General features: G+C 39.2%; 14 protein-coding genes across 14 annotated transcripts; 4 read left to right on the top strand and 10 right to left on the bottom strand. All coding sequences in view use genetic code 12, as the record gives it.

Annotated features, from left to right (window-relative positions):
• Positions 1 to 23: 23 nt before the first annotated feature.
• CPAR2_401030 (uncharacterized protein) lies at positions 24 to 944 on the top strand (the record flags this gene model as incomplete). Its single annotated transcript, XM_036810980.1, has 1 exon — positions 24 to 944. The coding sequence occupies one exon, from the start codon at positions 24 to 26 to the stop codon at positions 942 to 944; it is 921 nt and encodes a 306-aa protein (XP_036667463.1).
• A 232-nt stretch (positions 945 to 1,176) lies between these two features.
• On the top strand, positions 1,177 to 2,283 carry CPAR2_401020 (SCF ubiquitin ligase complex subunit; the record flags this gene model as incomplete). Its single annotated transcript, XM_036810979.1, has 1 exon — positions 1,177 to 2,283. The coding sequence occupies one exon, from the start codon at positions 1,177 to 1,179 to the stop codon at positions 2,281 to 2,283; it is 1,107 nt and encodes a 368-aa protein (XP_036667462.1).
• A 157-nt stretch (positions 2,284 to 2,440) lies between these two features.
• On the top strand, positions 2,441 to 4,807 carry NIP1 (translation initiation factor eIF3 subunit c; the record flags this gene model as incomplete). Its single annotated transcript, XM_036810977.1, has 1 exon — positions 2,441 to 4,807. The coding sequence occupies one exon, from the start codon at positions 2,441 to 2,443 to the stop codon at positions 4,805 to 4,807; it is 2,367 nt and encodes a 788-aa protein (XP_036667461.1).
• Positions 4,808 to 4,969: 162 nt separating this feature from the next.
• Positions 4,970 to 6,058, top strand: CPAR2_401000 (uncharacterized protein; the record flags this gene model as incomplete). The annotated part of the gene is made up of 1 exon (XM_036810976.1): positions 4,970 to 6,058. One exon carries the CDS (start codon positions 4,970 to 4,972, stop codon positions 6,056 to 6,058), a length of 1,089 nt encoding a protein of 362 aa, XP_036667460.1.
• A 21-nt stretch (positions 6,059 to 6,079) lies between these two features.
• Positions 6,080 to 6,883, bottom strand: CPAR2_400990 (oxidoreductase; the record flags this gene model as incomplete). The annotated part of the gene is made up of 1 exon (XM_036810975.1): positions 6,080 to 6,883. The coding sequence occupies one exon, from the start codon at positions 6,881 to 6,883 to the stop codon at positions 6,080 to 6,082; it is 804 nt and encodes a 267-aa protein (XP_036667459.1).
• Positions 6,884 to 7,176: 293 nt separating this feature from the next.
• Positions 7,177 to 7,695, bottom strand: RPL20B (60S ribosomal protein eL20; the record flags this gene model as incomplete). Its single annotated transcript, XM_036810974.1, has 1 exon — positions 7,177 to 7,695. The coding sequence occupies one exon, from the start codon at positions 7,693 to 7,695 to the stop codon at positions 7,177 to 7,179; it is 519 nt and encodes a 172-aa protein (XP_036667458.1).
• A 539-nt stretch (positions 7,696 to 8,234) lies between these two features.
• ERG251 (Erg251p) lies at positions 8,235 to 9,140 on the bottom strand (the record flags this gene model as incomplete). Its single annotated transcript, XM_036810973.1, has 1 exon — positions 8,235 to 9,140. The coding sequence occupies one exon, from the start codon at positions 9,138 to 9,140 to the stop codon at positions 8,235 to 8,237; it is 906 nt and encodes a 301-aa protein (XP_036667457.1).
• A 488-nt stretch (positions 9,141 to 9,628) lies between these two features.
• On the bottom strand, positions 9,629 to 10,291 carry CPAR2_400960 (uncharacterized protein; the record flags this gene model as incomplete). Its single annotated transcript, XM_036810972.1, has 1 exon — positions 9,629 to 10,291. The coding sequence occupies one exon, from the start codon at positions 10,289 to 10,291 to the stop codon at positions 9,629 to 9,631; it is 663 nt and encodes a 220-aa protein (XP_036667456.1).
• A 153-nt stretch (positions 10,292 to 10,444) lies between these two features.
• CPAR2_400950 (uncharacterized protein) lies at positions 10,445 to 14,434 on the bottom strand (the record flags this gene model as incomplete). The annotated part of the gene is made up of 1 exon (XM_036810971.1): positions 10,445 to 14,434. The coding sequence occupies one exon, from the start codon at positions 14,432 to 14,434 to the stop codon at positions 10,445 to 10,447; it is 3,990 nt and encodes a 1,329-aa protein (XP_036667455.1).
• A 358-nt stretch (positions 14,435 to 14,792) lies between these two features.
• On the bottom strand, positions 14,793 to 16,499 carry BEM1 (phosphatidylinositol-3-phosphate-binding protein; the record flags this gene model as incomplete). The annotated part of the gene is made up of 1 exon (XM_036810970.1): positions 14,793 to 16,499. The coding sequence occupies one exon, from the start codon at positions 16,497 to 16,499 to the stop codon at positions 14,793 to 14,795; it is 1,707 nt and encodes a 568-aa protein (XP_036667454.1).
• A 1,205-nt stretch (positions 16,500 to 17,704) lies between these two features.
• HAP3 (Hap3p) lies at positions 17,705 to 18,773 on the bottom strand (the record flags this gene model as incomplete). The annotated part of the gene is made up of 3 exons (XM_036810969.1): positions 17,705 to 18,304; positions 18,358 to 18,596; positions 18,677 to 18,773. The coding sequence occupies 3 exons, from the start codon at positions 18,771 to 18,773 to the stop codon at positions 17,705 to 17,707; spliced, it is 936 nt and encodes a 311-aa protein (XP_036667453.1).
• Positions 18,774 to 19,039: 266 nt separating this feature from the next.
• ZCF27 (Zcf27p) lies at positions 19,040 to 22,540 on the bottom strand (the record flags this gene model as incomplete). The annotated part of the gene is made up of 1 exon (XM_036810968.1): positions 19,040 to 22,540. The coding sequence occupies one exon, from the start codon at positions 22,538 to 22,540 to the stop codon at positions 19,040 to 19,042; it is 3,501 nt and encodes a 1,166-aa protein (XP_036667452.1).
• A 1,005-nt stretch (positions 22,541 to 23,545) lies between these two features.
• On the bottom strand, positions 23,546 to 24,436 carry ILV6 (acetolactate synthase regulatory subunit; the record flags this gene model as incomplete). Its single annotated transcript, XM_036810966.1, has 1 exon — positions 23,546 to 24,436. The coding sequence occupies one exon, from the start codon at positions 24,434 to 24,436 to the stop codon at positions 23,546 to 23,548; it is 891 nt and encodes a 296-aa protein (XP_036667451.1).
• Positions 24,437 to 25,098: 662 nt separating this feature from the next.
• On the bottom strand, positions 25,099 to 25,476 carry PGA53 (Pga53p; the record flags this gene model as incomplete). Its single annotated transcript, XM_036810965.1, has 1 exon — positions 25,099 to 25,476. One exon carries the CDS (start codon positions 25,474 to 25,476, stop codon positions 25,099 to 25,101), a length of 378 nt encoding a protein of 125 aa, XP_036667450.1.
• Between the last annotated feature and the right edge of the window lie 720 nt (positions 25,477 to 26,196).

Genomic DNA, 26,196 nt, shown 5'->3' with positions numbered 1-26,196 from the left:
GCTCAAGTATCTGTTCATTCAGGATGGTTCAATCAAATAAATGGGATAAGAAGGCGAAATATCAGTATATGAAAAAGCATGGCATGTTGCCTGCGCCTTCACAAGCAAATGTTTCAACTCCCAAATGGACTAGCAAGAAGAATAACGAGAAGAAACCAACAATTCAACTAGTTGACTCGGATGACGAGTGGGACTCAGATGTAGATGAAGCATTGATAAGCCATTTTTATCCGGAATTGGACAACAGCGAAGAGTTGACGCTACAGCAAAAAATTAAGTTGAAGCAGCAAATTTTAAATGACTTGAAAGAGAAGGAGGAAGTAGGAGAAACACTCGAGGGACAATCTGAGGAACAAGGTGAAGGAGAATTCAACCTTGGTGAGCTTATTGGTAGTATCGATAGGAGGCCGAAGAAAAAGATATTAAAGGCGCGCTTTTCTGAAAACTTACTCGAAGAGTACGGTTTGGAGGGTTATTCGACAAGTGACAAAGAGTATAACGTCGCTGAACGAAAAAGGGGATTTGGTGATCTTAAAGACAACTTTACTATAGGTCAGGACAACGGCACTACATCTGTACGAAAGCTAACGGAAGAGGAAATCGCCATAGAAAATGAACGAAGGAAGAAAATCGAGCAACAAAACTTTTACAATGAAGTGAAAAAGAAATTTGGAGATAAAACCAGTCAGCAAAAGGTTATGGATGTTGACAATTTCACGGGGAATGATCAACAGTTGCGAACGTTGAATGAGAAAATAGGAAAGGAGAAGATGCAAGACACGTTGGATGATGACCTTGATGAGCTCCTCCAATTGAAACTTTCTGGGCCGGATGACGAAGTTCCTCAAAAGTCTGTTGTCCATTCCAAGACAGTGCCGAAGAGTGTGCCACCTAAACTGAATGTTGTCAAAGATGTAAGTTTTCTAGATGAATTATTAAAATAGAATCTCGATTGTGGGTGTTACAATTTGGCATGATTGTAATCGTAGCACTTCAAAGAAGCGCTTTCCTTTTAGCACTGCTCTGAAGTGCTATTCTCTTACCATTTTCTTCAAACGCAGTAGTTGCACATGTAATTCGAAGAAAAATGTATCATATATGTGCGTGGGTTTGCAACAAAAATAGTTCCACAGTTTTCACTACTTCGCATAAAAGACCACTACCTCCTCAAATGCAATGCCAAGTACTGACGACGAAGCCATATTGTTATTTGAAAAAGCAACATACTTAGAGGAACAGGGTCGTATGAGCGACGCTGTAAATATATACAGAAAAGCTTTCAAGTTGAATAGCAACATTGACCTCATATATCGATCAACATACTCAAACAAACACATCTCAAAAGAAAAGGGAAAGAATGCTCTAATTAGAGTAGATGAGAGAAAAGTTTCCAGCATTAACGTGGATGAACTTATAAACAGTTTTAGCAATGTTCATTTGGAAACCCCACTGGAACATCCGGATGATGCCCCCTCGATTCTTCTTCACTTGCCACGGGATATATGGTGTCATATCTTTGAGATTTTGATTTTAACAACTCCCGAGTCATGGTTCAACATGTCCATAACATGCAAAAAGATGGCGCATATAGGTTTCGGAAATAGCACCTACCAGTACCTATGCAATTTAATCTACCCTAAACAAGTATATGAGGAAAATGAGGCATACAGATCAAGACTAGTACCCCGTGGGGAACTCCCCATACCGCTGGACCAATTACTCATTTTACCGCATTACAAAAGTTGGAAGAACATGCTTCATGAGCGTAGCTTTATCAAGTATGGTGGTTGCTACATAAGCATTGTGAATTATTATAGTGAAGGTGGCAAGGACGAAAATTCATTGTCGTGGACTAACCCTGTAAGAACCATCACGTACTATAGGTATCTACGATTTTATCCAAACGGTACTGTGGCAAAGATGTTGTCAGTGCTTCCACCAGATCGTGTTGTTCCTTGGTTTCTGACGGAACGACATTTCATACCAGACGCGGAACAAAATGAAGCCACCAGAATTTACCAAGGGGTATTCACCATCAACTCTTCTGGTGAAGTTCATGTCCGAATAGATAACGGGTCAACAAGCTATTTAACATTTCATTACTACTTTGTGATTAAATCTCTAGGTCAATTCAAGCATGGAAAATTGAATTGGACCAAATACTATGCTGTAAGGAAAGCAACAAGTCCTGATGATGACAGAGTTGGTGAGATCATGGAATACTCCATCAGAAATGAGAAACCTTTCAAATTTCTGCGAGTAAAGAGTTATAGCTTAGAATAGAACTCAATAGACACTTCTTTCAATTATTTTTTGCAATTCACGTTGTTTCGCACGACCTTTTGTTTAATGAGAAAAATTTTTTGATCGCTTTTTTTTTTCATTTTTCATCAAAGCTGGCCCTTACTAGAGCAAAACCTTTTATTTACTTTCAAGAGATATGTCAAGGTTCTTTGTGTCGGGATACAGTTCAGAATCATCTTCTGAGGAAGAAGATTTGGTGAGCAGCTCTGAGGAAGAGTTGTTGTCTTCCTCTGCTGAACAATCCGAGGATGACTTTTTTGATGATGGGGATGAAAGTAGTTCAGACGACGAGGGTGGACGTCCTACAGGACCAGCTTACTTTTTAAAGAAATCGTTTTTAAAAGGTGACGAATCAGAATCCGAAAGTGATGATGAAGGAAAGAAAGTGGTGAAAAGTGCCAAGGACAAATTATTAGATGACATGAAATCGTCAATTGAAATCATTAATGTAAACAAGAGAAGTAACAATTGGATTATTGTTTTGAACGAGTTTGAAAAATTAGGTAGGCTTTTGAACAGATCCAATCAACAGAGGTTCGGAACTCCCAAGTTTTACATTAAATTGTTGTCAAGCTTGGATGATTCGATTACAGAGACTGCAAACAATGAAAGGGATGACAAAACTATGAAAGCTGATGAAGCAAGAGCGTTCAATACTTTGAGACAAAGAGTTAAGAAGCAAATCAAGGAATTTCAAGTATATTTTGACTTATACAAGGATGTTCCAGAAAACTTTGATAACGAGGATGAGCCTTTAGATATGGCCAATAGAGTTGAGGAAAAACAGGATGAAGGTAAACAGTTGAGTCCAGTTTTCCAAACTTTGAAACAAATTAGTGAAAGCAGAGGTAAAAAGAATGTTGACAGAATCGAGCAAATCTCAAACTTGGAGAACTTGATTAGTGACAACTTGAGCACGTTTGAGCTTATCTCGATTTACCAAATGTTGTTGTCAATAAGATTTGATGCGTCATCAACTCAATTTATGCCGGTTCAAGACTGGCAAAAAAATTGTGAAGATATAAATAAGTTGTTGGATATTTTGTTTGCTTCAAAGGAGTATCAAGTCAGCGAAACCGGTCAAACAACTGATGAGGTCGATATAGAGCCCACCCCTGTCGATGGAGTTAAAGTTATTTTTGGCTCCATTACATCATTGATTGATAGATTGGATGATGAATTTATCAAATCGTTGCAAAATACTGATCCCCACTCTTTGGATTACATTGAGAGATTGAAGGATGAGGGTAGAATTTACAACTTGATTGTTAGAGGACAGTCTTATATTGAATCTATAAACCCTTCACTTGATAGTGAGCAATTGGCCAGAATTGTTTTGAGAAGGTTGGAGCACATATACTACAAGCCAACTCAATTAATTCAAGGAAATGAAGTGGAGACAAAGATTGGCAAGGGTGAAGCAAATGAAATTATCGATTCATTGAGCGAGTACTTGCAAAAGAGCTCCAATAAACTCTATGCACAACTTGCGATGCTTTACTCCATCTATTACTATGCTGTCAATAACAACTACGAAAAGGCCAAGGATCTCTTCTTTGCATCTCAGCTTTACAAAAGCATAAACTCTGCTGAATCATCATTACAAGTTCAATATAATAGAGCTTTAGTCCAGTTGGGATTGAGTGCTTTCAGAGTTGGAGCCATTGAAGAATCGCACAAAATTTTGACCGAAATCATCAACTCACAAAGATCAAAGGAGTTGCTTGGGCAAGGCTTTAGCACTAAGTTTCCTAGTCAAGCCACTACTGCTGAAAAACAAAAGTTATTGCCTTTCCATCAACATATCAATTTAGAGTTGTTGGAGTGCGTTTACATGACATGCTCATTATTGATTGAAATACCTGCTTTGGCAGCTGCTTCAACCACAAAGGACAAACGTAAGAATTCATCAATCAAGTCTTTTAAAAGCAAGCTTGAGTTCCACGACAGACAATTTTTTACTGGACCTCCAGAGAGCATCAAAGACCACATTGTGCACGCTTCCATTGCATTACAAAAGGGTAATTGGTCAAAAGCTTATGATTTATTGGCTTCCATAAAAATTTGGAGATTATTCCCCGATACCGAGAATTTGTTGGCTATGATAAAGAACCAGCTTCAAATTGAAGGCTTGAGAACTTATATCTTCACTTATAAGTCAGTGTACAGCAAGTTGTCGGTTGCCAAATTGAGTACCATTTTTGCCTTGCCAGAAGAGAAAATCACTGAGATTGTGACCAACATGGGTGAGCAAGTAGAAAAAGGATTTATCAACTTTTCAACTGTGGCAAATAGATCCAAGTTGCAAGAATTGGCTATATTGATGAATGAAAAGATACAGTTGCTTACAGATAAGAATGAAAAGACGTCGGCTAGTGGTTACATTAAGAAGCAGCAGCCTCAGCAAACGACTCAACAACAAACGCAAACTCAACCAGAGGAAAACAGGTTCAGAATTGCTAATGTCAATGTAAACAATGACGAGTTTCAAGTTACTGCATAAGGTGTATAGAAAGTAGTGTAATACTATAAAATTACTTTTTTTCACTCTTCCTTTTATCTTGATATAGGTTGCAAAAAAAAAGAGATGAGTTGAAAAAGAAAAATGAGAAGTTGGATTTTGAAAATTTTGAAAGTTTTACTGTGTACATTATACCACACACCAATGACTGTTATGCCACCAAAGAAACTAAAGGTCGCATCTTTATGTGAACTATGCCACTCGAGAAAGGCGGTTATGAAAAGACCAAAAAACCTAATGAAGCTTTGTAAAGAGTGTTTCTACAATGTTTTTGAAACTGAGATACACAATACAATCACATCAAATCAGTTATTTCATCCAGGTGAAAAAGTGGCAATAGGAGCCTCGGGTGGTAAGGACTCAACTGTTTTGGCGTCTATTCTCAAAACGTTGAATGAGCGATACAGCTATGGCTTAACACTTGTGCTCCTCTCGATCGATGAAGGGATAAAGGGTTATCGAGATGACTCCTTGGCAACAGTGAAGCGTAATCAGCAACAATATGAAATGGAGTTGGAGATCATATCGTATAAAGACTTGTACAACTGGACTATGGATGAAGTAGTGGGGTGTGCTGGTATTAGATCCTCGTGTACGTATTGCGGAGTACTTCGTCGTCAAGCGTTGGATCGAGGTGCAGCAAAATTAGGAATAAATCATGTTGTTACTGGTCACAATGCTGATGATATGGCAGAAACAGTTTTGATGAACTTGTTGAGAGGAGACGCCAACCGTTTGGAAGGAAGTACGAGGATTATGACACAGTCGGCTGATTCGCCAATAAAGAGATCAAAGCCATTCAAGTATACATACCAGAAGGAGATTGTTTTGTATGCACATTATAAAAAGTTGGACTATTTTTCAACCGAATGTTCGTATGCCCCAGAAGCATTCAGAGGAACTGCAAGAGAGCTTTTAAAAGGATTGGAGAGTATACGGCCTTCTTGTATTATGGATATCATATACAGTGGTGAGCATCTAGTTTTATCTAAAAAGAAAAAGAAGCAGACTGTCAAGTATAAAAACAAAAAGGCAGAGGAGATTGAGGTAAATCCAGATGGGTCAGTGTCAACTAATCGTTGCATTAGATGTGGATACTTGTCGTCAAATGAGATTTGCAAAGCATGTACTTTGCTTCAAGGGTTGGAGATGAGCCGACCTAAGTTGGCTGTTGATAGTGAAGCAGATGGTGCTGCCAAGTTGACAAAAACATTAGAGGGACTAAGTTTTTAGCATAGCTATAGTTATCAAACGCTAGTTATTTCTATAAATGTGGAAAGGAGATGCTTGACCATTTGGAAACACCAACGTTTCCGCAACAACCAAATTTTCTCTTCTGGTCAATGTAAACACAATAACTTCAGCAATGTCTTCAGCAGTGAGCGGCTCTGTTCCCTTGTAAACACTATCAGCTTTTGAATCGTCGCCTCTGAAACGAACATTTGAAAATTCAGTCTTGACTGCCCCTGGGCTAATCAAGATACTTCTAATCTTGGTTGAGATTAATTCCTTACGAAGCGCATCCATAAAGAAACGAACACTTGCTTTACAAGCGTTGTAAATGGACCCTCCTTCGTAGGCAACCAATCCAGCAATACTACCAATAGACACAATGCTTCCTGAGTCCTTCTTTTTCATGATTGGCAAGACAGCTTGTGTTAATGTAATAAGCCCCAAGACATTGGTTTGAAACATGGTGACTACATCGTTCAAGGCAACTTCACCAACAGGCTCTTTACCCAAGGCCAATCCAGCATTGTTGACCAATATGTCAATATCCGCAAATTCTTGAGGCAAATCAGAAATGAATGGTGCAATGGTTTCCAATTTGGAGATATCCAAAGATTTTGCCAATACTTTGATGCCAGGATACTCTTTTTCCAATTTCAGTTTTAATGCTTCCAACTTTTCAACTCTTCTAGCAGTTATAATCAATTTGATATTTGGGGTAACTTCAGCCAACTCAAAACAAGCAGCTTCACCAATACCCAGGGAGCACCCTGTAATAAGAATTGACTTGTTTGCTAACCTTTCTGCAGCTTTCTTTCCGTAACTCATATTTGTAGTAATGTCGATTGCTGTACTACAAAAGAAAGGTTTGAATGTTGTCGAGTTCCGCAATTTAGAAGAACTCCACGCGCTTAAACGGAAAACAAGATAACCAAATGTTGTGGATCCCACTATATCCATGAGCTAGGGCGCCCACAAACTACAGCTTACTACACCACAGTATTACGTATACAATGCGATTACGTATATTCTTCTTATATACATAAAAGTTTCAAATTAATACAAATCTTAATTTGCACCCGCCCCTGATTTTATTTTACACATATCATTTTCCTAATAACTTAGTAAAAAGTTGATGGCCTGTTGCTGTAGAACAAAGCCTTGGTCTTTTGAACTCTGTGTGGCAATGGGAATTTCAAGTCTTTGGTCAAGAATTGTTTAACGTATTGTCTCTTGACATCGTCAGCTTTTTGCAATTCGACAACCTTCAAAATGTGAATACTTCTAAATCTGGCTCTGTGTCTAGCAGCCAAATCTTGGTACATGGTTTCAACGGCACCGACTCTGGTGACATCTCTGTATTCCTTGTACATGTTGTGGATACCGGATCTTGATTCGTATCTGATCCAAACACCAAAAGTCTTGACCTTGGTTGGCTTGGCTTCGTTGATGACGTTAACTGAAACGATTTCACCAGAGGCTTTCTTGACCTTGTGCAATTTTTGTAAAAAGTACCAGTATCTTGACTTAGCAACAACGGTGTTTGGTGCAAAGATTCTCATACGGAACAACTTTGGTTCTGGAGCGGAGTCGGTTGGCAAACGACGACCGATAACTTGATATTCGTTTAATCTTGACATTCTGAGAAAATTTTGTTAGTATTCGGATGTCTTGAGAGGAATGTAGATGAAGGAATGTTGAGGGGAAATAAAAATGACCCTTTATCTTCACGACTGAATCTCTCATTAAAACGTTTCAACCGTGTGATGGCTTGACCATATACTTTCTCATTTCCACAATACTGTCTTCCCCCAATTCTAGTTTCATTCACACATACTTTCGTTATCGTTGAATATACCTTTGTTCAATGTATTCAAACTGAAATTTTTTTTTTCTTCAGTCTCTCTCTTCTTCAAAGTGAAAAGGAAAATGGTTTGTAGTACAAAATTGTAAAGTAGATTTTTTTAGGTCATTTGGTAGCGTATAATTCTCTTCCGACTTTAGGATAATCTTTGATGGGGCTGCAGCCCTAATAAATGAATCAGAGACTAAATGTGCGAACTGATTTTCAATTTGCACCCACCCAGTTGTACAGGTGGATGTCCAGTCACAAAGACCTTCCTTTTACATCATATCTGTACTTGACATTGTTTATGGTTTATAACCTATTTACCTCCATCTACATATTCTTCTTATAAAGAGCCTCTGATTTTCTGTTTGCTCTTGCTTCACGTCTTTGCTTTGCCAATTGTCCACATTCAGTACTGAAGAAGCGATCCCAAAATGTAAATGAACTGGCATAGTTTCCAATAAAGTAGTGATGATGTTGATCATGATGTTCTGCGCCAGCCCAAAGTGGGAAGAATTTATTCAAGCTCCATGGGAAATCGTAACCGGAGTGTGAATCCACTGCTTGAAACAAACGCAAAACAATCCAACACGTTATCGTAAATAAATGGATGGGTGGCAAACTATTTGTTTTTGTTGCAGTGTAAGCGTAGAGAATTGGGAACCCAACTGTTCCAACTCCCAATGCTGCCACTTCAGCTGGGTGCGCGTATTCGGCTGCAAAGCCAAATGGTGCGGCATACTTGTGGTGAATCTTGTGAATGTTTTTGTAGAACCATCCATAGTGGAATAATCTGTGGAACGTATAATGCCAAAGGTCTTCACAAATAAAGAAAAACACAATTTGACAAGCCTGGATTTTCCAGGATGGGAATGGCACACCATAAACAATATTTAGTTGGGCGCACAAAGGATGGAATAACCAGATAGGTAATGCTTCCACTAAGAAATGTGATTTGAGAACTGCCTTGAAACATTCCCATTGTTGTTGATTCGTGGGTATGCTATCAGGTTGAATCTTGTACTTTCTAAAGTAAGGAATTTGATCAATAATGAACCATGGCAAGCATCTTCCAAAGTACATAATCTCATGAACCAAAAAGAATAGAAGTCCAGTAGCGAGAATATCATTTCCGATGTAAATATACCAGTCTGCCCATAATCTTTCCACTACATTCAGACCCACTTGCCCTTGCAAAAGACTCGTTGTTGAGTTTGTTGAGTGCAATATATCCATAACTTCTATAGTGTTGTTACTTGCTCAAGAAATATTAGTCCCAGGCTATCCATTCTCCATATTCATTGTATTTTATAGTTTGTTGTATTTCCTCGTATAATATCTGAATGGAAAAAGATCGTATGATTTGAAAGCTGCAAAAAAAAAAAAAAAGAAAAATTTCGGTTTTGAAACGCGCGTCAAAACGACAGAGATTGAAAGTAAAAGCTAAACGACGAAAAGATGAAAAGAAATATCATGCGCCACAAAGTGTAAATGAAGAAAGGGATATGCGTCTATACGAAGCGAATTGGAGTAAAGAAGCTTTTCCGATGTGTTGTATGACGATAAGCTAAGCATTACAATTCGTTGTCAAAATGTGCGCGTATAGATGAGCAGTAATGTCTACTATAAACTTAAAGTGCAAAACTTGGTTGCCATCTTTCATGAATACTACACAAATTGTTTTCAAAACGACACAAAAATGGATTCTTCTTTCTGTCCTCCCCCTACAACTTACTCTCAAACACTTGAACCAATTCATCTTCACTAGAACCACTGGAGACGGAACTGTCCACTATTCCGTCAATTGTCACCGTGGGTGTGACATGAACACCAACAGTCCTTTGATATCTTGTGAAGTATTTGACATCAGCAGTTGCTCCATTGCCGTCGTTTGTTGGTTCACCACCTCCTTCCTTAATCTTAAGCTCAGACAATAATTTCTCTTTATTCACATGCAAATCAAGCTTCTTAGAGACAACGTCATATATCTGCTCGTAGATCTCATTCCGGTTCAACTTTATATTAGCATTGTCATAAAATTGCTGTTGATTTTCAAATACAACTTTGTTAAAATTCCAAAACGATTCATGTTCATCACCTCTTGGGTTTTCACGCAACAACTTGGCATAAGCTAACGCAAACTCTCCCAATAGAATAGAATTTGGATGCCATGGTTGAAGTGCATTGACAAAGACAAATTGAAACCCATCTGGATGTTTCTTTTGTAAGTAGGGGATAACTGTGTTGAATAACTTGAGATACAATTTTGCACTAAATGGGCAAGTATAATCGAGATACAAATTGACAATGTGAGGAGCCCTTTTGGCCATTGACAAAGTATTGAGACCTAGGTAGTAATGAGTTAATGAGTACTTGGGGGAAATCATTTTTGTTGGTGTAGAATGAAATAGGGGAGGTTGTTTTCTGCGAAGAACAAATGTCCTTTTCATCCTGTGCAAACGCCACACTTTTTTTTTCTCATGAAATCGCAGTTATGTCGTTACATATAAATATTACAGAATGTAAAAGATACACTTTGATCAAACACCATTAGCTTTAAGCTTCTTTCTCTGGTTTTTCCTTTTCCTACTCTCATTAGCCTTGTTATTGCTCTTTTTCTTCTTTCTTGGATTCTCTAGTTCCAAGAGATGCGAATATTGCAGATTGTTCACCTTTTTCTTGCTAAGATCATCCAACATTTGTTTGGCAATGTCCAATTCCACCTTTGTAATGACATCCAGTGCCCCCTGGATGCTATGAGATTCCCTGACACTTTCGCTCTGCTTGCTACAGCTTTCTGCCACCGCAGTGGGATTATCCTTGAAAGCAATTTTCCCTGATTCTACATCTGCACTTTTGGGTCGCTTCCTTTTGATCTTCTTCTGACGTTGTGTTGCAATATCCTCTATCGAGCTAGCAATAGCAGACATATCAAAGCTATCATCTGCCACATCCCCTGCATCACCATCAGATGCATTGATCTTTGACGATGGCTTTACATAAGCGCCAAATACACCAATGCGTTTTTCAGGTGGCGAATGGACCAGCTGGCTCGAAGTGTGACGATTGGACACGCTGCTATACTTTTCTGTTGAGGGATTGGATGAATACACTTGTGATACTGTTCTTTCTACTTCAACCATATTCGCATCGCCTGCATTGTTCTTATCGTTTGGGTCAAAAGAAAGTGAGGGTTCATTTCCAACATTACAATGTTCCACCACAGACTCCTCAATTTCGACGACAGTCGTGTTTGATGTAGTTGACTGTGGTACTATGTTGATGTTATTGGCACTATCTTCAGCCTGTTGTGTCTGAGCTGCCTCTAATTTGTGGGATGAATTGGATTCTGACACCACATCTTGCAGTTTTGTTCCTGACCGCTCCGGTACAGTTGCAAAAGCCTCTTCATTTTGGGACACTTGTTGTTCATTATTTGATGCGTATGGGGATTCGTCATCTTGCTGCTCCAATTGAGCAAGTTCAATTTGAAAAGGTTTGTTCGAGATGGCTGTTCCAGCATACTGCTTGTTTTCTGCGTGAACACCTTGAAAAGGTCCAGGTGAGCTAGCAACAGCAACGTGCTGCTCCTGAGAAGTTTTTAATGCGCTTGCTGCATCAGCTTGTTGGGCAGTTTGCGTTCCATCCCGATGAAGATCTTTCAAACGCAACCTTCTGGCTCTCCTTTCCGCTACTTGTTCTCTCAACTTCTGACGCATGTATGCCCTTGAGAGAACCTTCTTCTCGTCATCAGAGCTAAATTCATCTTCAGTTGAGGAGTTCAGCAACCTTAGCATATTTCCTACTCTTGCTACCCGTTTTCGCCTCATCAGATCATGGCTGCCCTCTGAATGAGTAAAAACGCGAGACTTGATGTCAACATCTACTCCGTAAGATCGCAAATTTATAGGATTAATGGTACTGATTGCTGGCAATTCAAGCTTTGTGTGATTGGTTTCTTCACTATCCTCAATGACGTGCTGGGATGGAGGCAGCATGCTCGTCTTGTTTACTTCCTGTATGTTTTGATTTTCCATGCTCGAATTTTCGCCACATTTATCCTCCTTGTTATCCTCCTTGTTATCCTCCTTGTTATCCTCCTTGCTATCCTCCTTGCTATCCTCCTTGCTATCCTCCTTGTTATCCTCCTTGTTATCCTCCTTGTTATCCTCCTTGTTATCCTCCTTGCTATCCTCCTTGCTATCCTCCTTGCTATCCTCCTTGTTATCCTCCTTGTTATCCTCCTTGTCTTTTTCTTCCAGTAAACCAATCAGTCTACGAAATAGCTTTTCGTCATATTGTAGTCCATAGCTGCTTGTAGATTGTTTATTTCTCTCGCTCCATCGACGTGGTGAGCCATCCAATTTTGAAGTTTCACCAATATCAGCAACTATTGTATTAGAAAATATCTTTTGTGGTGTTTCAAGGACAAAGAAGCTTTTCAAGCGATCACTATCATTTGGTGAGTCATGGCCACCTCCAAGTCTTGTTGGATTAGGTTGCCCTCTGGCATTGCTGATATTTACTCGAGTTTCTGCATCGGCTGGGTGCGTTTTTAAAAGTGAGTCAACAAAATTGTTGCATTCATTGTTAGATGCCATTGACGCCTCTACGAGAGTGTTTGTGTTATTTTCACCAACGCCCGAGCTTGATATTGCCATCGAAGGCTCCACCACACTCATTACGTCATGTTTCACTTTTTCTGTGTTCTGCGTGGATTCTTTCTCTCTTGCTGATATGTGGCAAGTGTTTTCTTTCTGTTGTTGCTCCGTTGTCAAAAGAGCAATTTGGTTTTGTTTATCTGATACTACCAGTTGCGACCCATTGTCGATGGAGTGCTTTTTCGGTGACAACAGGCTAGTAGCATCTACAATAAACCCTTCATGTGGCTCGGTATCCGCAGTCTCCGCGACATTTAGGTCCGAGTCTGTTATCTTATCTAAACCTTCAGCATCACTTTTATTCGACTGTTCATGCTTGGCTAATTTTGTAGGCGATCGCATCTTATCAACTGTATTGAGAAAGGTATTTTGTGGGGAAGTAGGTTCTTGGCTCTCGACTCTCATAGCTTGATTCAAGCTAAGTTCATTTGAAGCTATACCCCCATACTCTTTGTCTACTTTCCCACAAGAGTTCATCACTTGTTGTTTGTTGCCTCTCAAAACTTCGTGTGGGGATCCCAAAGAGGCAGACCCGCTCTCATTCGAAAGTGACCTAGATTCAGCTTCGGTTGACTCTGCCCCCTTCTCCTTTGTGTGTCGTCTTGCTTCTTTCTTTGCTGCTTTACGAGCCTTGTTTAGTCTCTTGATTTTCTGTGCTATGGTTTCCTTTTGTTTAAATTTTGATTTAGCTGGGGGCTCAACACTCTTGGCCATTTTGAGGGAACTCTCGTCATCCAGATCAAAAATTGATAAATCGATCGCGCCAGGTATAATACTGACCTTTTTTTGACGCTTTGGCGAAATCTTTTTATGCTTTCCTTTACTGGTTACTTTTTTGTGCCTATGTGGCTGGCTCGACTTCGTGTCTTTGGAACCATGGAACATGGTTTTGGCATGAGAAGCATTCTCCTCCATGGGTTCATTCTCTACCAAGGGAATCACTTTCAGCTCTTTAACCAAGGAAGCCGACACATTTTGATATTCTTTATTCAAAATGGATTGTGACTCTGCTGCTTTGTGATGTTTGCGTTGTCTAGGTGAATCCTCTTGGCGTATTTTGGACAAGTGTGGCGACTCCTGAGGTGCCAAATCAGGTCGGTGGTCTTCCCCTTGGTTCATTTCCTTGTTGAGAGGAAAGTTTGCTGACTGTTGTTGGATAGCAAATTTTTGTTCAAGAAACTTTTCATACTCCAGAGGGAACTGTAACAAGCCATCTGATACAATTTTCAGTGGTATTTGCTCGTCCTTGTAGTCACTTGTTATGTCCCTTCTATGCTCGTGAATATTTGTCTGAGTCGTCTCTAGTGGTTTATGCGACAGACCCTGGTCCCTTGCATCAGTTAGCGCATCCTGTAGCTTTTCAGTGACCGTTTTGCTATGTAGCAGATCTCCAGTATTGGATAAGCTGACAGTGCTTGGGCATGTTTGTGATGATGACAGATATCGATGTGGGCTTCGTCCATCGTCCAATGGTTTCAAGGGAGTATCGATTGTCATCCTGGATGAGCTGGACTCGTCATTTGTGTAAGCATCCAGAACCTCTTTGTTTGCAGATTTGACCAATGGCCTGTTATTCACCTTCTTCGCTGGCTCTGACATAGAAGCCTTTTTTGGAGACATATGTAGCCTTCGTTTCCTCAAAATATCAATCGTTGTAGGAGTCCTGAGGATTCTTGGTGATCCCTTCCCATGCGAGCGTTTTGAACTCCTACTCGGAGTTTTTGAACCATCTAGATTGACTACCTCTAAATCCCTTAAGGATATTGGATTATCGATGGGACGTCCAAAATCTGAATTTCGAAGTTTTGGTTTTGCTGTATCTTCATCCTTTCGTGAAAACACCTTATACACTGAATCAAGGAGACCCATAATGGTTTATCAATTCCATATGATTGATGTTGATATTGGATTTAATGTTGAATGCTTTCACTTTAAACGATGCTTACGTTTTCAGAGACACAAAAATGTAATTTTGTTTTTTAATTCTTTCATGCTGCGTGTTTTTGTGGGATAGACGCATTTGGCATTGACCAATACATCTGGATGATGTAGCTTGTTGCTTTCTCTAGAATTGGTGAAATCATTTATAAATACATACAGCGTTTAATCTATTTAAATTTGAGCGTGCTAACATAGAAATGTGTCTAAGAAAGTGTAAGTTGAAGAGTAAATGGCGATTAAGCCAACAATGTGAAAGGTTCCCCCATTCGTGTTTTGGAACCTCTCCTCAAGTCAACAATATAATCAATTTGCATTTCTCATAGAGCACTTCATGGAATTTTTCATCGTCATTAACCTCAAATTCCTCCAACTTCGAGCCATGTACATTGAAATCGACATCGTGTAACCCATACTCTTTCACAAAGTCTTCATAATCATTCTTCAAAAACAATCTAATCGAATCTATTGTTTTAGGTTCGGTGAAGCCATGCTGCTGTAGATCATCCAATTCTAGTCTATTGTATAACTTGGTTTTCAAGTCTTGGAGTCGTAAATTTGATGGTAATAATAATGCAAAAATATCATCTTCATAATAAAATTTAACCTTGACTTTTTGTTGCTGCTTATCAGTTTCGAGAAGCAAGTTCCCACTCGAAGATTCTCTCGACCTATAAGATTCATTTGAATGCTCTGATGCTCGAGGGTGTATTCCAAAGTTTGAATATTGTGACATTCTATCCTGATGCGAATTCGACTTTTGGCTTATTGGTTTGGAGCCACGACGGTTTGGTGCATCAACTTCGCGATCAAATCCGTTATTCAATACCTCGAATAAGCGCAATACTTCTTCCGATCGAGATATGTGTGGTGGCAATGCAATCAAGTTGGACAAATAAAAGTCCAACTTCTCGCGTCTCAATTTTGAAATAGAATCATTTACATTGATCAATGGTCCCGGTATCGATGGAATGGTTCTTTTCGAATTTTCAATTTTGCCCGCTTCGTATGGGAATAATTCTAGTAACCGTACTTGTAAATCGTAAAAGTCTTGGTAGTAACGATAAAGGTGCCTTATTTTGCCATTTGAGAGTTTTGCTGTTATCAAATACTGATATCTTCCATGGTCTAGCTGATATGAGTCAACGCTAGCATCAACAATCGAAATAGAAACCAATGATGACCTGTTGGAAGTGGAGGTCTGTCCATCAAAGAATTGTGATGTTGATGATTGTGGAGGAGCTTTTGTACTTGAGATATGACCGAGTGGGATTGTTGATGCTTGGTATTTCGCCGTCTGATCTTTCCACTGCTCTACTGTGGGTATTTTGAATCCATTTATAAGCTCAACAACATGATCTCGGTTTGATGTATCAACTGTTGGATCGGATGCGAGTGGGTTCAACAAGTCAATAATTTTGACATAAGACACTGGAACTAAACCTGGTCCCCCAAGTCTGTTGATGGGTTTAGCTATAAACCACTCGTAGTCGTGATGTGCGCAAATGATCAAATTTTCCCCGGGAGAAACATCAAGTTCATCATCCCTTTCAGCTTTGAATTCGTACAAAGTAACTGCATACAATGTTTGGTTCAGATTCAGTGAACGAGAACCACCACGCAGATTCGAGCTTTGATTCGAGCTCTGATTCGATACTGTTGATGGCCGCGATCTATCAAATACCTCGAAATAACTTATAGGCACCATTCCCTTGGCATTGGTCATTGGATTGGTTGCTTCATACCATCCATTTTCCTCAGCCTCTCTGTGTCTTGCATCATCTGATACATTCAATACATGAAAGAATTCACCAGTGTTGAATCTCAATTCCCCAGGACCTTGTGGCTCATAGTCGTACAATGCCTTGATAACTTTCTTGGGCGACTGAAGTGCGCTTTCTGTGTCGAGTGTTCGCGAAGAAACTCTAGAAATTGTCCTTTTGGGTGAGCCAGAAGAGCTCGACAGTCTTTTGCTTTTCCTAAACGACTTGATCATGGGGCGGGGGAGGGTGCGATAGTTGACTCGTAGATGCAATAGGGTAACCTCGAAAGGGGTGCAGCAGCTCTTTAAAATTTGTCACTGAATTTGAAATTGAGATTGAAAAAAGAACGAAATAAAAAAGAAAAAAAAAAGGTGCTAATTTTAGTATCGAGTGGGCAATTGAAGCTAAGTCTTTGAGAAAATAATATTGTAGATGTGGATACTGCTTAGCTACTGTGATTGCAATGTGTATAGTTGTGAATAAAGTATTCCAGCAGAAAAGTTTGTCGTTCCGTCTATTCCCCCCTATTGTTGTGAAAAGTAAAGCTGGGATTTATCTCTTATATTCTATTTTAATAAAAGAGTCGAAGAGATTGTTATTATTTTTTCAGACTCATCACATGATGAGGTCTATCATTGTAAAAGAAAAGATCGTGACATAAGGGAAGTCTGATCTTCATAAGGGAGATGCTCCAAATGCGTATTGTGCTAAATGTTACGATACTGTCCTCAACAATAATTTCCGCTGGTCTTCAGGCACCATGCCAGTTGAACGTACGCTCTTAACTGTCCCAGAAGGGTTAAAAAAAAAAAGAATCATTGAAAAAGCCACTCCAGTCGTGTAATTTGTGTCAACTGAATTTGTCCCAAATAGGAAATGCGTTCTCTAAAACGACTAAAAATCTCTTTACACTGGCGTGGTTATTGCACAAGATCTCTAATACATGAAATATGACAGAGCCAGATTCACATACTAATCAAAATTGCCTCCTATTTAAGATTTTGTACTCGTATGACGTGTCCACAATCGCAGTTTCACTAAACTACTATTTCAAATCAATCAGCATTCTTAAGGACTTCACTGATGTTGGAATCTCCACCAAGTAGATAAAACTACGGTTAACCAGATTGTGTGTTTGCCTATACTATGGAGGGGTACAAGAGCCCCAGTATAATCAAGTTGTATTGCACGTGTCATGTTATACTAATAACCAATTGTTGCAACCAAAGGCTACCATCTTTCGTAAAAATACGTTACACAGTTTTAGTGTGATGTCACCAAGTACGTATGTCAATCACTAGCAGCGTGGTTACTTGAATTCTATGTTCTGAGAATCTTTTGATCCAAAGATAATTTACCTACCATTGAGATCGTTTTCGAAATCGGTTGTGGCCACGTTCATCTCTTCCTCTTCCCACATTTCATACCTCCAGTCACGTTAACCCTGATTGTTACCCTGTCCGGTTCTTGAATACCGAGGAGAACTCCGTAAAACTATCCCAACTCCTTGCCCTTGCTGATTAAGCTGCATTTGTACATCACTCATATCATTCAAATCATAAGCTTGTTCTTGGGGCGTGTATATCTGTTGAGGCTGATGCTGGGGGAGTTGATGAAACTGTTCCCGTTGTTGTTGAAGTTGCGGCTGATGTGGCTGTGGCTGTTGTTGTTGCTGTTGATACGGTCTATTCAAAATCGCTTGTTCTTGTTGCAAATTCGGCTGACTCATGTATGTGAAATTCTCTGTTGCTGTATTGTCTTGGTCTCTAAAAAAGTCATCTCCAATAGGATAAGTCGATGTACCAACAGAGGTGCCAGTCGTTGGATCTGGATACGCTGGGCTATTTTCATTCAAATCGGTTTCTTGGAAATAATCTACAGGTGGATTAAGTAATGTCTCTTCATTGTTAAAGTCATCATCGCCGTCGTCGTAATCATCCTCCGTTTCCAACTCCTCCGTCTCGTGTTTTTTAATTTTCTTCTTTCTCTTGTAAACTTTCCTCCTTGGTGGTTTTATCAATGCTTGTTCTTGTTCGTACTGCTCATAATTAGTACTCGATCTATCATCAAACAAATGTTCTCAATACATACCTGTCGATACTTGGCGAGATAAATCTTAAGGGTTTCGGAATAGTTTTCAAACCCTAATGTGTACATTGCCCATAAAACATCTTCCCCATTGAGCGTCTTGCGCTTTTCTAACTTACATCTGTCGGCTGCTTGGCTTGTAATGAAGGAAATAAATTCACTGACACATTCTTGTACGCACTCTTTTGATTCTTTTGATAGTTTGGCCCTTTCAGGTAGAGCCTTCTTCATGACTCTTCCAACTAATAGGTGTTAGTGATCGGAATGCAAACAGGGTTTTTGGAGTAATCTTATTCTCTTCTCAATAAAAAATAAAACATACCATTTGCAATCGGTAGGAACCGATCTTGTTCCTTGATTTCGTAGTCGCTATTGTTCCAGTCCTTATCTATCGGGCTTTCGGTAGACTGACTTGTCATTGCTAACGAATTGCACAGTTGTTTCCGTTATCTAGGTTTTTACCTGTGGTTGCTATGATTTTTCAAAAAAGAATTACTTGAACGAAATTTTGCACCAAAAATATTTAGCGAGATCGGAGTAGAAAATTGAAACAAATGCGTAATTGCCCATTTTCTTTTTTTCTATTGTTATGTGGTAGAACCAAAAAAAATAATTAAAGTTATCTAAAAAATCAGTACAACATCAGTACAATATATTTTAGCTCTACGTGTATTTCACAAACATTTCACAATTCGTCCAACATTCTCGTCATAAGCTCTTGATATATAGCACAATCGCTCATTTCTTCTTTCCAGTACTCAAACACAATCTTCAGATGTTCTAAATTAGCAACTATACTCTCTTCACTAATCACATTTGAGATCATTTGCACAATATCATCAAAGGACTTGGCTGGTGCCTCGGTAGAGCTACCTCCTTCATTATTGTCTCGCATTGACTGCAACATCAATGTCTGTATTTCCTTGCTTGAACTAGCTGCGAGTAAAACTTGTTGAATCTTTCTAAACATGAGGTATTGCATAACACTTCCAATAAACAAGTTACGTATGTAGAACCAACTTCCTGGATGTCTATGACATGCCAAACGTGGAATGTTTAGTTTCGGAATTGAAATTAGATTCTGGAAGAAGATGCGTAAAATCTTGGATCTGGCAGCGGCCATATCTTTAATTCTAAAATTGGCTTCATCATCTGTACCAGTTTGTGTGGGGTCATCTGTGCTACATCTAGTGTACTCAATCAAACTGGAAAAGTCTTCGTCCGGATATTGTTTTTGATAAAATAGTGGAGCATTATTCAAATTGAAAAAATCCAAATCAATTTCAAAAGCACTTGAAAAGTCATTTGAATCAGCCATTGTATTGGAAGCTGTCGAAGAGACTGGAGTTTCAAAACCAAGATTACTCTCAAGTAAAGCCGGCTCGGAAACCACTGCGTTGTTAATCACAGAAGACGCAGCAGTAACCAATTCCAATAGAGGGATCTTGTCCTCCAATATCAAATACACCAATGGACGAAACAAAAGCAACTTGGATGCCAATACTCTGGTTTTGATATACATTATTGATTCTGATTGTGCACGAAGCAACAAGTCGTCATCAATTAAAAAATCATCCAAATTATCAAACATATCTGTATATAATTCAACAGATTCGTCACGTGGGGGCATACTTTTGTCTTTGGACCCATTGGCCTGTTTCCGATCATACTTTTTCTTGATACGTTTGTAAACAAAGTCAACATCAATTTCTTGTAATACAAAATATCTGATTTCTGGTGTTAATGAATTGAGGATTCCATTATACTGATTCAAGTATTTGACAAAATCTGTCCATACAGTCTCAGCTGCAAACTTTTCCAGGTCCCAAGTATGATGCAACGTAGATTCCAACGAGTAGAAATCATCGAGCATCTTGTTCTCAACTTTCCTCACTGCGATTTCAGTCAAGAAATAATACCAAGTGTATTGATCATCGTATTTTTCAGTTAATCGTAGAGCAGATCCACTATACTTACCCTTTGCATCATTATTTAATGGCTCAGGGACCTTGGGGAACAAAGTCGGTGGTGAAAACCGATGTATTCCTGAAAGAGAAACAAATGGTGATAATTCGATATTCAATTCACATTCAAGTTTTAAACAAGTCCAGAAGACTCGATCAAGTACATCCTTTTTTTCATTGTCATTGTCGGTGGCATTGTACTTTGTCTTTTGTAAGTAGTACATAATGTTCCTGCTAGCAATGACAATAAATTTATGAGCAAACAATGGATTGTTATTTTGCAAATGCAACTGACTCACTAGCAAATAATATTGAGTCGATCGAATAGTGTTTTCCTTCATAATAAATGGAAACATTTGAAGAAGGAATTGTGAGTATGTAAGCAATTTGTATGCAATATTAGCCCTATTTGAAGTGAGTGTGGTTGAGATACCATCAAAACATTTTTCACCACTTAGGCAGCCAATGGCAGTTGATGCTGCTTCATCCATGGAGTTTTTAAATGTGGTTAAATTGTCTAGATGCACGGGTATGGCTGAAACGCCAAGGGCGGAAATGACCAAAATCAACGGAATAAACTCAACTAAAAGTTTGAGTTTGTCAATTTCCCAATCATTCAACTCCATCTTCAGATCATTGTAAACTTGAACAATCAGTTGTGGTAACGCTTCCTTTTCAAACAATTCAAGTAGCTTCGGTATTGAAAAGTTTTGCATTTTGGAGTACAAGAACTGATACAATTCCAATACAGTAAAGAATTCACAAACATTCAAAATGGGTAACTTTGTGTGCATATTGACAAAGAATGAGTTTATAACGCTAGTGAAATTTGCCATTAGCAATTGTTCAACAATTCTGAAATCATCGGTTTTCTCTTTTAATGAACTAGGGCTTTCTGCTTTTGCGTGAAGGACAAAATTGTTTCGATCGTACAGATTGAGAAGCTTCTTTTTAATAGTCTCCACTTCATCTTGTGTCACATGTAAATTTTGTTTAAATATGTTCCAATTGATGACTGATGTCACAGACATGTCCCATATGCAGTCATCATATTGGCAATCTTTGCCTATCTTATGACTGTCGCTGTGTGGAACTTTGTGGTCGCTTGTACTGGCTGCAACTTTTTCAGTGTCATTGTTGTAACCGCACACGGATGCACTAGCTTTGATCTGATTTAAATCCTTTAAAATGACATCCAATTTTGTCAAAATGTTCAATGAAGCCGGATCATAGCTCGAGTAATCATTGAGTTGATCATCAGTACTGTATTGGCAATTTCGATTTCCATTACGAATGCATGATCCACATTGTGGACGTACATTATCACATTTTGTCTTTTTTAATCGACATGTATCACACGCCGTTACTGCTCTTTTCCTTGGATATGTGACTGAAGTCCTGGACAACGATTTTGCCGATTGCAATCTCTTTTTGAAGGGACGTTCTTCTACGGGGGGCTTTTCGGGTGTTGTGCTGCGGCGCTTCAGTTTTGTTGAGCTTTGTGAAGGGGAAGAAGAGTCTGTTGGTGCTGGAGGTGGTGGTGCTGCTGCTACTGCTGGTGCTGATGCGGTAAAAGTTTGCCTATCTTCGAGCTCTGTTTTAACAACTGGCAGTTGGGATTGAGATTGGTTCTGTGGAGCAGAATTGGCTTCTCCTTGAAAGCGAACTGATCTATAGCTGTTAACAGGAGGTCCAAAATTTTGCGGAGGTGGTTGTTGCGGTGGCAGCGATTGGTACTGGTAATGAATTGTTGGTGGTTGAGTTGGTGCATATTGGGGAAAAGGAGGTATTTGTTGATAGGCGGGTGGAAAATATTGCTGTACCCCCGGTGCTTGTGGTGGTTGCATTGGCTGCTGTACTTGTTGGTCATTTCGTGGGTTGGGTTGATACTGTAGAGGCAACTGCTGCGGCTGCTGCGGCTGCTGCGGCTGCTGATGTTGCGTTTGTTGATGTTGTTGCTGTATTGGTTGTTGATACTGCTGACTCGAATACATCGGTGGTTCAGGCAAGAGCTGTGCTTGATAATACCCAGGAGCATACTGTTGCGTATAATACTGTCCTGTTTGTTGTTGCAAATGCTGCTGTTGGGGTGCTAGCGGTAGAGGTGAAGGCGGTGATTGCTGTTGTTGTTGCCGTTGTTGTTGTTGTTGTTGTTGTTGTTGTTGTTGTTGTTGTTGTGCAGCACGTGAAATTTCTGCTTGTTGTGACTCTTGATGCAGCATTGTACAGTGAAGTAGTCTTTTCCTCGGGTGATTAGAGTATATTGTGAATGTAATATCTGCGAATCAGGTTGGTATCTTCATAACACCCAACACTATACTTGGGCATCAAGGATCTCGAAAATCAAGCCTCTAAACGAAGTGATTATTAGAAGTTTTTTACGTAAATTTTACTGAAAACGTATGTGTGAGTGAAAGTTTGTGGATATGCATTTGTGTTATACTTTACCACAGGCGGGTAATGTTTTTTGTTGAGTGATTTCATATTTATTTTGGACTTAATCTTGCATGTGTGTGCATGATATACACTTGGCTACTCGCTCTTTAACTCGCTAACTGTCCAAACTACTATTTGGTTACCGTTACGAGTCAACATTCTATGCGGTGGTCCAAAGAGAATATTTTCTTCTCTCTCGATGAAGTTACACAAAACATGTTAATACGATATGCATGAGCTATTTAATTATTTTTTCAAAACAACGGCGGGAGTTTATACGCAAGGAGTTAGAGGTGACGATGGGACTCATATAATAATGCATGGGTTGTAGGTCTGTCTTTACGTTGTACGTTGTGTGCGAGTCAACTGTTAACCTCATGTATACAAATACGTTAAACCACAAGGTCGGCCCTCTTTTTTTGTGATTTACAAATATGCATATTGCATCCATTGATAGAGGAAACAAAGAGAATTGATTTAAGCTTTAGACAACTTGCATTTGGAGACTGTGGACCAAAATTTATTGAAAATAGGGATCCACATCCACAAGCAGTATAGTTTGTTATTCCCGACCGTGAAACTTAGGCGAAAAAATTGTAAGCAGTTTCGCCTAGATAAAAGAAAATAAATGCTTCCGGTCGACGCTTTTTACATATGCATGTAATATAGAGATGCGGATGTGGGAGCGAGAGAGGCTCTCACTTCTACAACAATGTATTCACTATTCGCTAATCATTGTTCATTTATACAAGGAGTCTCCCACTATTCGATGTCTATGAATATATCTCCCCTTAACCTGGTGGCAATTGAGAAGCATCAACAATATCAGAAGCATCCACTGGTAATTCCTCTTCCTCACCACTGTTCAAAGGAGTTCTAGGCAATGCAATCATACCAGATCTAGCCAATTCCAAAATACCAAATGGTTGCAACAAAGTAACAAATGCTGAAACTCTACTTGGCTTAGCACTCAACTCAACAACGACATTTCTGTCACTTATATCAACAACTCTACCACCAAATTGTTTAGTGATTGTAGTAATATGATCTAAATGCATATGTTTCTGTCTCAATGCTTCGCTAGGTGCCAAATTTGACGGATGGAATGCAGATTCAGTGGCTGATAAATCGGGGATGGAAGATGCATCATCAATGTGCAATTGATGAGTAGCAATCAATTCTTGGAAATATTCTGGTCCCAATAAAGAGACTCTAGCCAAGAGCAATTCACGTTTGATAATTTCAGCATTTGTATAATCCAACACAGCATATACTGGTACCAAATCTTCAATTTGTCTTCTCGCTTGTTCAACAACACCATCCTGCCCTTTCAACACAATAGTCATACGTGATAAATCTTTGACTTCAGTATTACAAACAACTAATGAATCAATATTGAATCCTCTAGCTGCCAAAGTACCTGAAACCCCTGATAAGACACCTGGTTCATTTTGAACCAAACAGTTGAGAACGTGTTGCTTTGGTGGTGCTTTGGAAGCTATTGGTGTCTCATAAAGAATTGATGATACAGCAGTATTAGCGGACCAATTGGGGGTATCTATTGTTGGTAATGGTGGTCGTTTTTGATTACGATGTAATGTTTTGTAAGCCAATGCTGAGGTGGAGCTTGATGACTTAGCTCTGATAGATTGTCTGAGGAGACTGGATGATCTTTTAAACATCTTTGGGAGATGAAAATTGGAGTAGGTAGAGGGGGGTGGAATGAGTGGTTTCAAAAGTTTTGCTTTGGTGAAAAAAAATTGAAGATCTTCATACAATCAATTTTTTTTTTTTTTTCTCTATTGAGTTTGGGGTTGGGTGAGTCACTATGCATAGAACCAAAAGTGAGTCGTTGAGTGGGGCGGTATCAGACGACTAGGTCGAGAAAGAGAGGGAGAGAGAGAAAAAAGCATTTGCCTGGGCTAGACAGGTGTGGCCCCCAAGGGAGGGGATAGAAAGAGAGGAATTTCTTTACCGCTCGTACGGAAACTGCTACCAGTTGGTTTTTTCAAATAAAAACCGGCGCCTGATCCGGCGTCTCCTGCTTTGCATTTGGATTAACGTTTTGAGGCTGTTTGCAACCACGTCTCCATCGTTGTTCTATACACATGTACTCGATTAGAGGAAATAACAGTATGCGCCGAGTCAGAGATAACAACGTGAAGTGCTAGTCTCGTTAACTTAAACAGCAACACGTTCCGCAAAATAAAGGAGGCGGGTCAAATAATCTTGCCGAACTGAACGTGTGCATTATCTGACTGACATGAAACAGTGTGCGTAAACTTGATGTATATTGTCAACTAAATAATAATTAAAAGAAAGCGGTACTTTTTGGTGGCACCTCTTACAACAATAATCCCAAAGCAACCAACAATGGACCACCTACACTAGCAGCAACAGCATCGGCACCAGCAGTCTTGGTGATTGAGTGAGTTGAAGTCTTGTGTTTGGTAGAAGTGGATGAATGCTTCTTTGATGAGTGAGAAGTAGTTGTAGTGGTAACAGAAGTGACATGAGATGAAGTGGTAGTAGTGACTTTAGTTGATGATTTGGTCTTTTTAGCAACTTCAGCTTGGTCATCTTCGTCTTTCAAATTGACAATTGCTGGGTAACCATATTCAGTATCTTGAATAACCACTTCGTGGTCGTTGATTAATCTGACTTGGTCCAAGTTTAATGCTAAAGCAACTGAAGCGAGAGTGAAAACAGCAGTGAATTTCATTGTGTGTGATGTCTGATAGTCCGATAAAAGATGTGTGTATGCAAAAAATAAAAAAAAGGGGGAAGATGAAAGAGTATTTATATATGATGAGGATGAAATTGATATATTATTATTTGCAATTTACGCATTAACAATACATTTGAATGAATGCATCGTGTATAAATTTTGATTTTTTTCTAATTTAGACGCCCACTGACTGACTTGAATTCTTTCCCCCTTCGTTAAGTTGCTATTGTTGCACATACTGTATACTAAATACCATAATAAAAGTTTTTGTGTAACAACAATTAATAAAAATTAGGTAGTGCACCATGTGATTAATTTTACAATAATAAATTGGTGTGTGCACATTGTTCAATAAGAGAAACGAAAAAGCTTGAAAGTTTCTCATAACCCATCATCAAATGGAGTAGGTGATGTTCTCTCAAACCAGCTCTCTCTCGCTCTTTCTCTTTGTGTAAATGAGTCAAGACCAAAAAATGACTCGTGTAAAGATGGCTTTGAGTAAACTTTTTTCTCGTAAATATTCTTCCATGGATGCATCATTTGCATTCAGTACGATTGACCTCAAACGGATGACAAGTGTTGCGCTTTTCAGTTGATGTTCGTCCCTTGAAGCTAGAAGGAACCCTCGAAGTTGGTTCTTCTCAAAAGCAATGGCTTCAGGTACGCTTCAATCTTAGCCTCGCCGTCTGAAAATTGGTGCAAAATATTGAAGAA

This window comes from Candida parapsilosis, contig 006372 (assembly GCF_000182765.1).
Source record: "Candida parapsilosis strain CDC317 annotated contig 006372".
Classification (NCBI taxonomy): Eukaryota; Fungi; Ascomycota; class Pichiomycetes; order Serinales; family Debaryomycetaceae; genus Lodderomyces; species Lodderomyces parapsilosis.
This window is presented reverse-complemented; position numbering and strand designations above follow the sequence as displayed.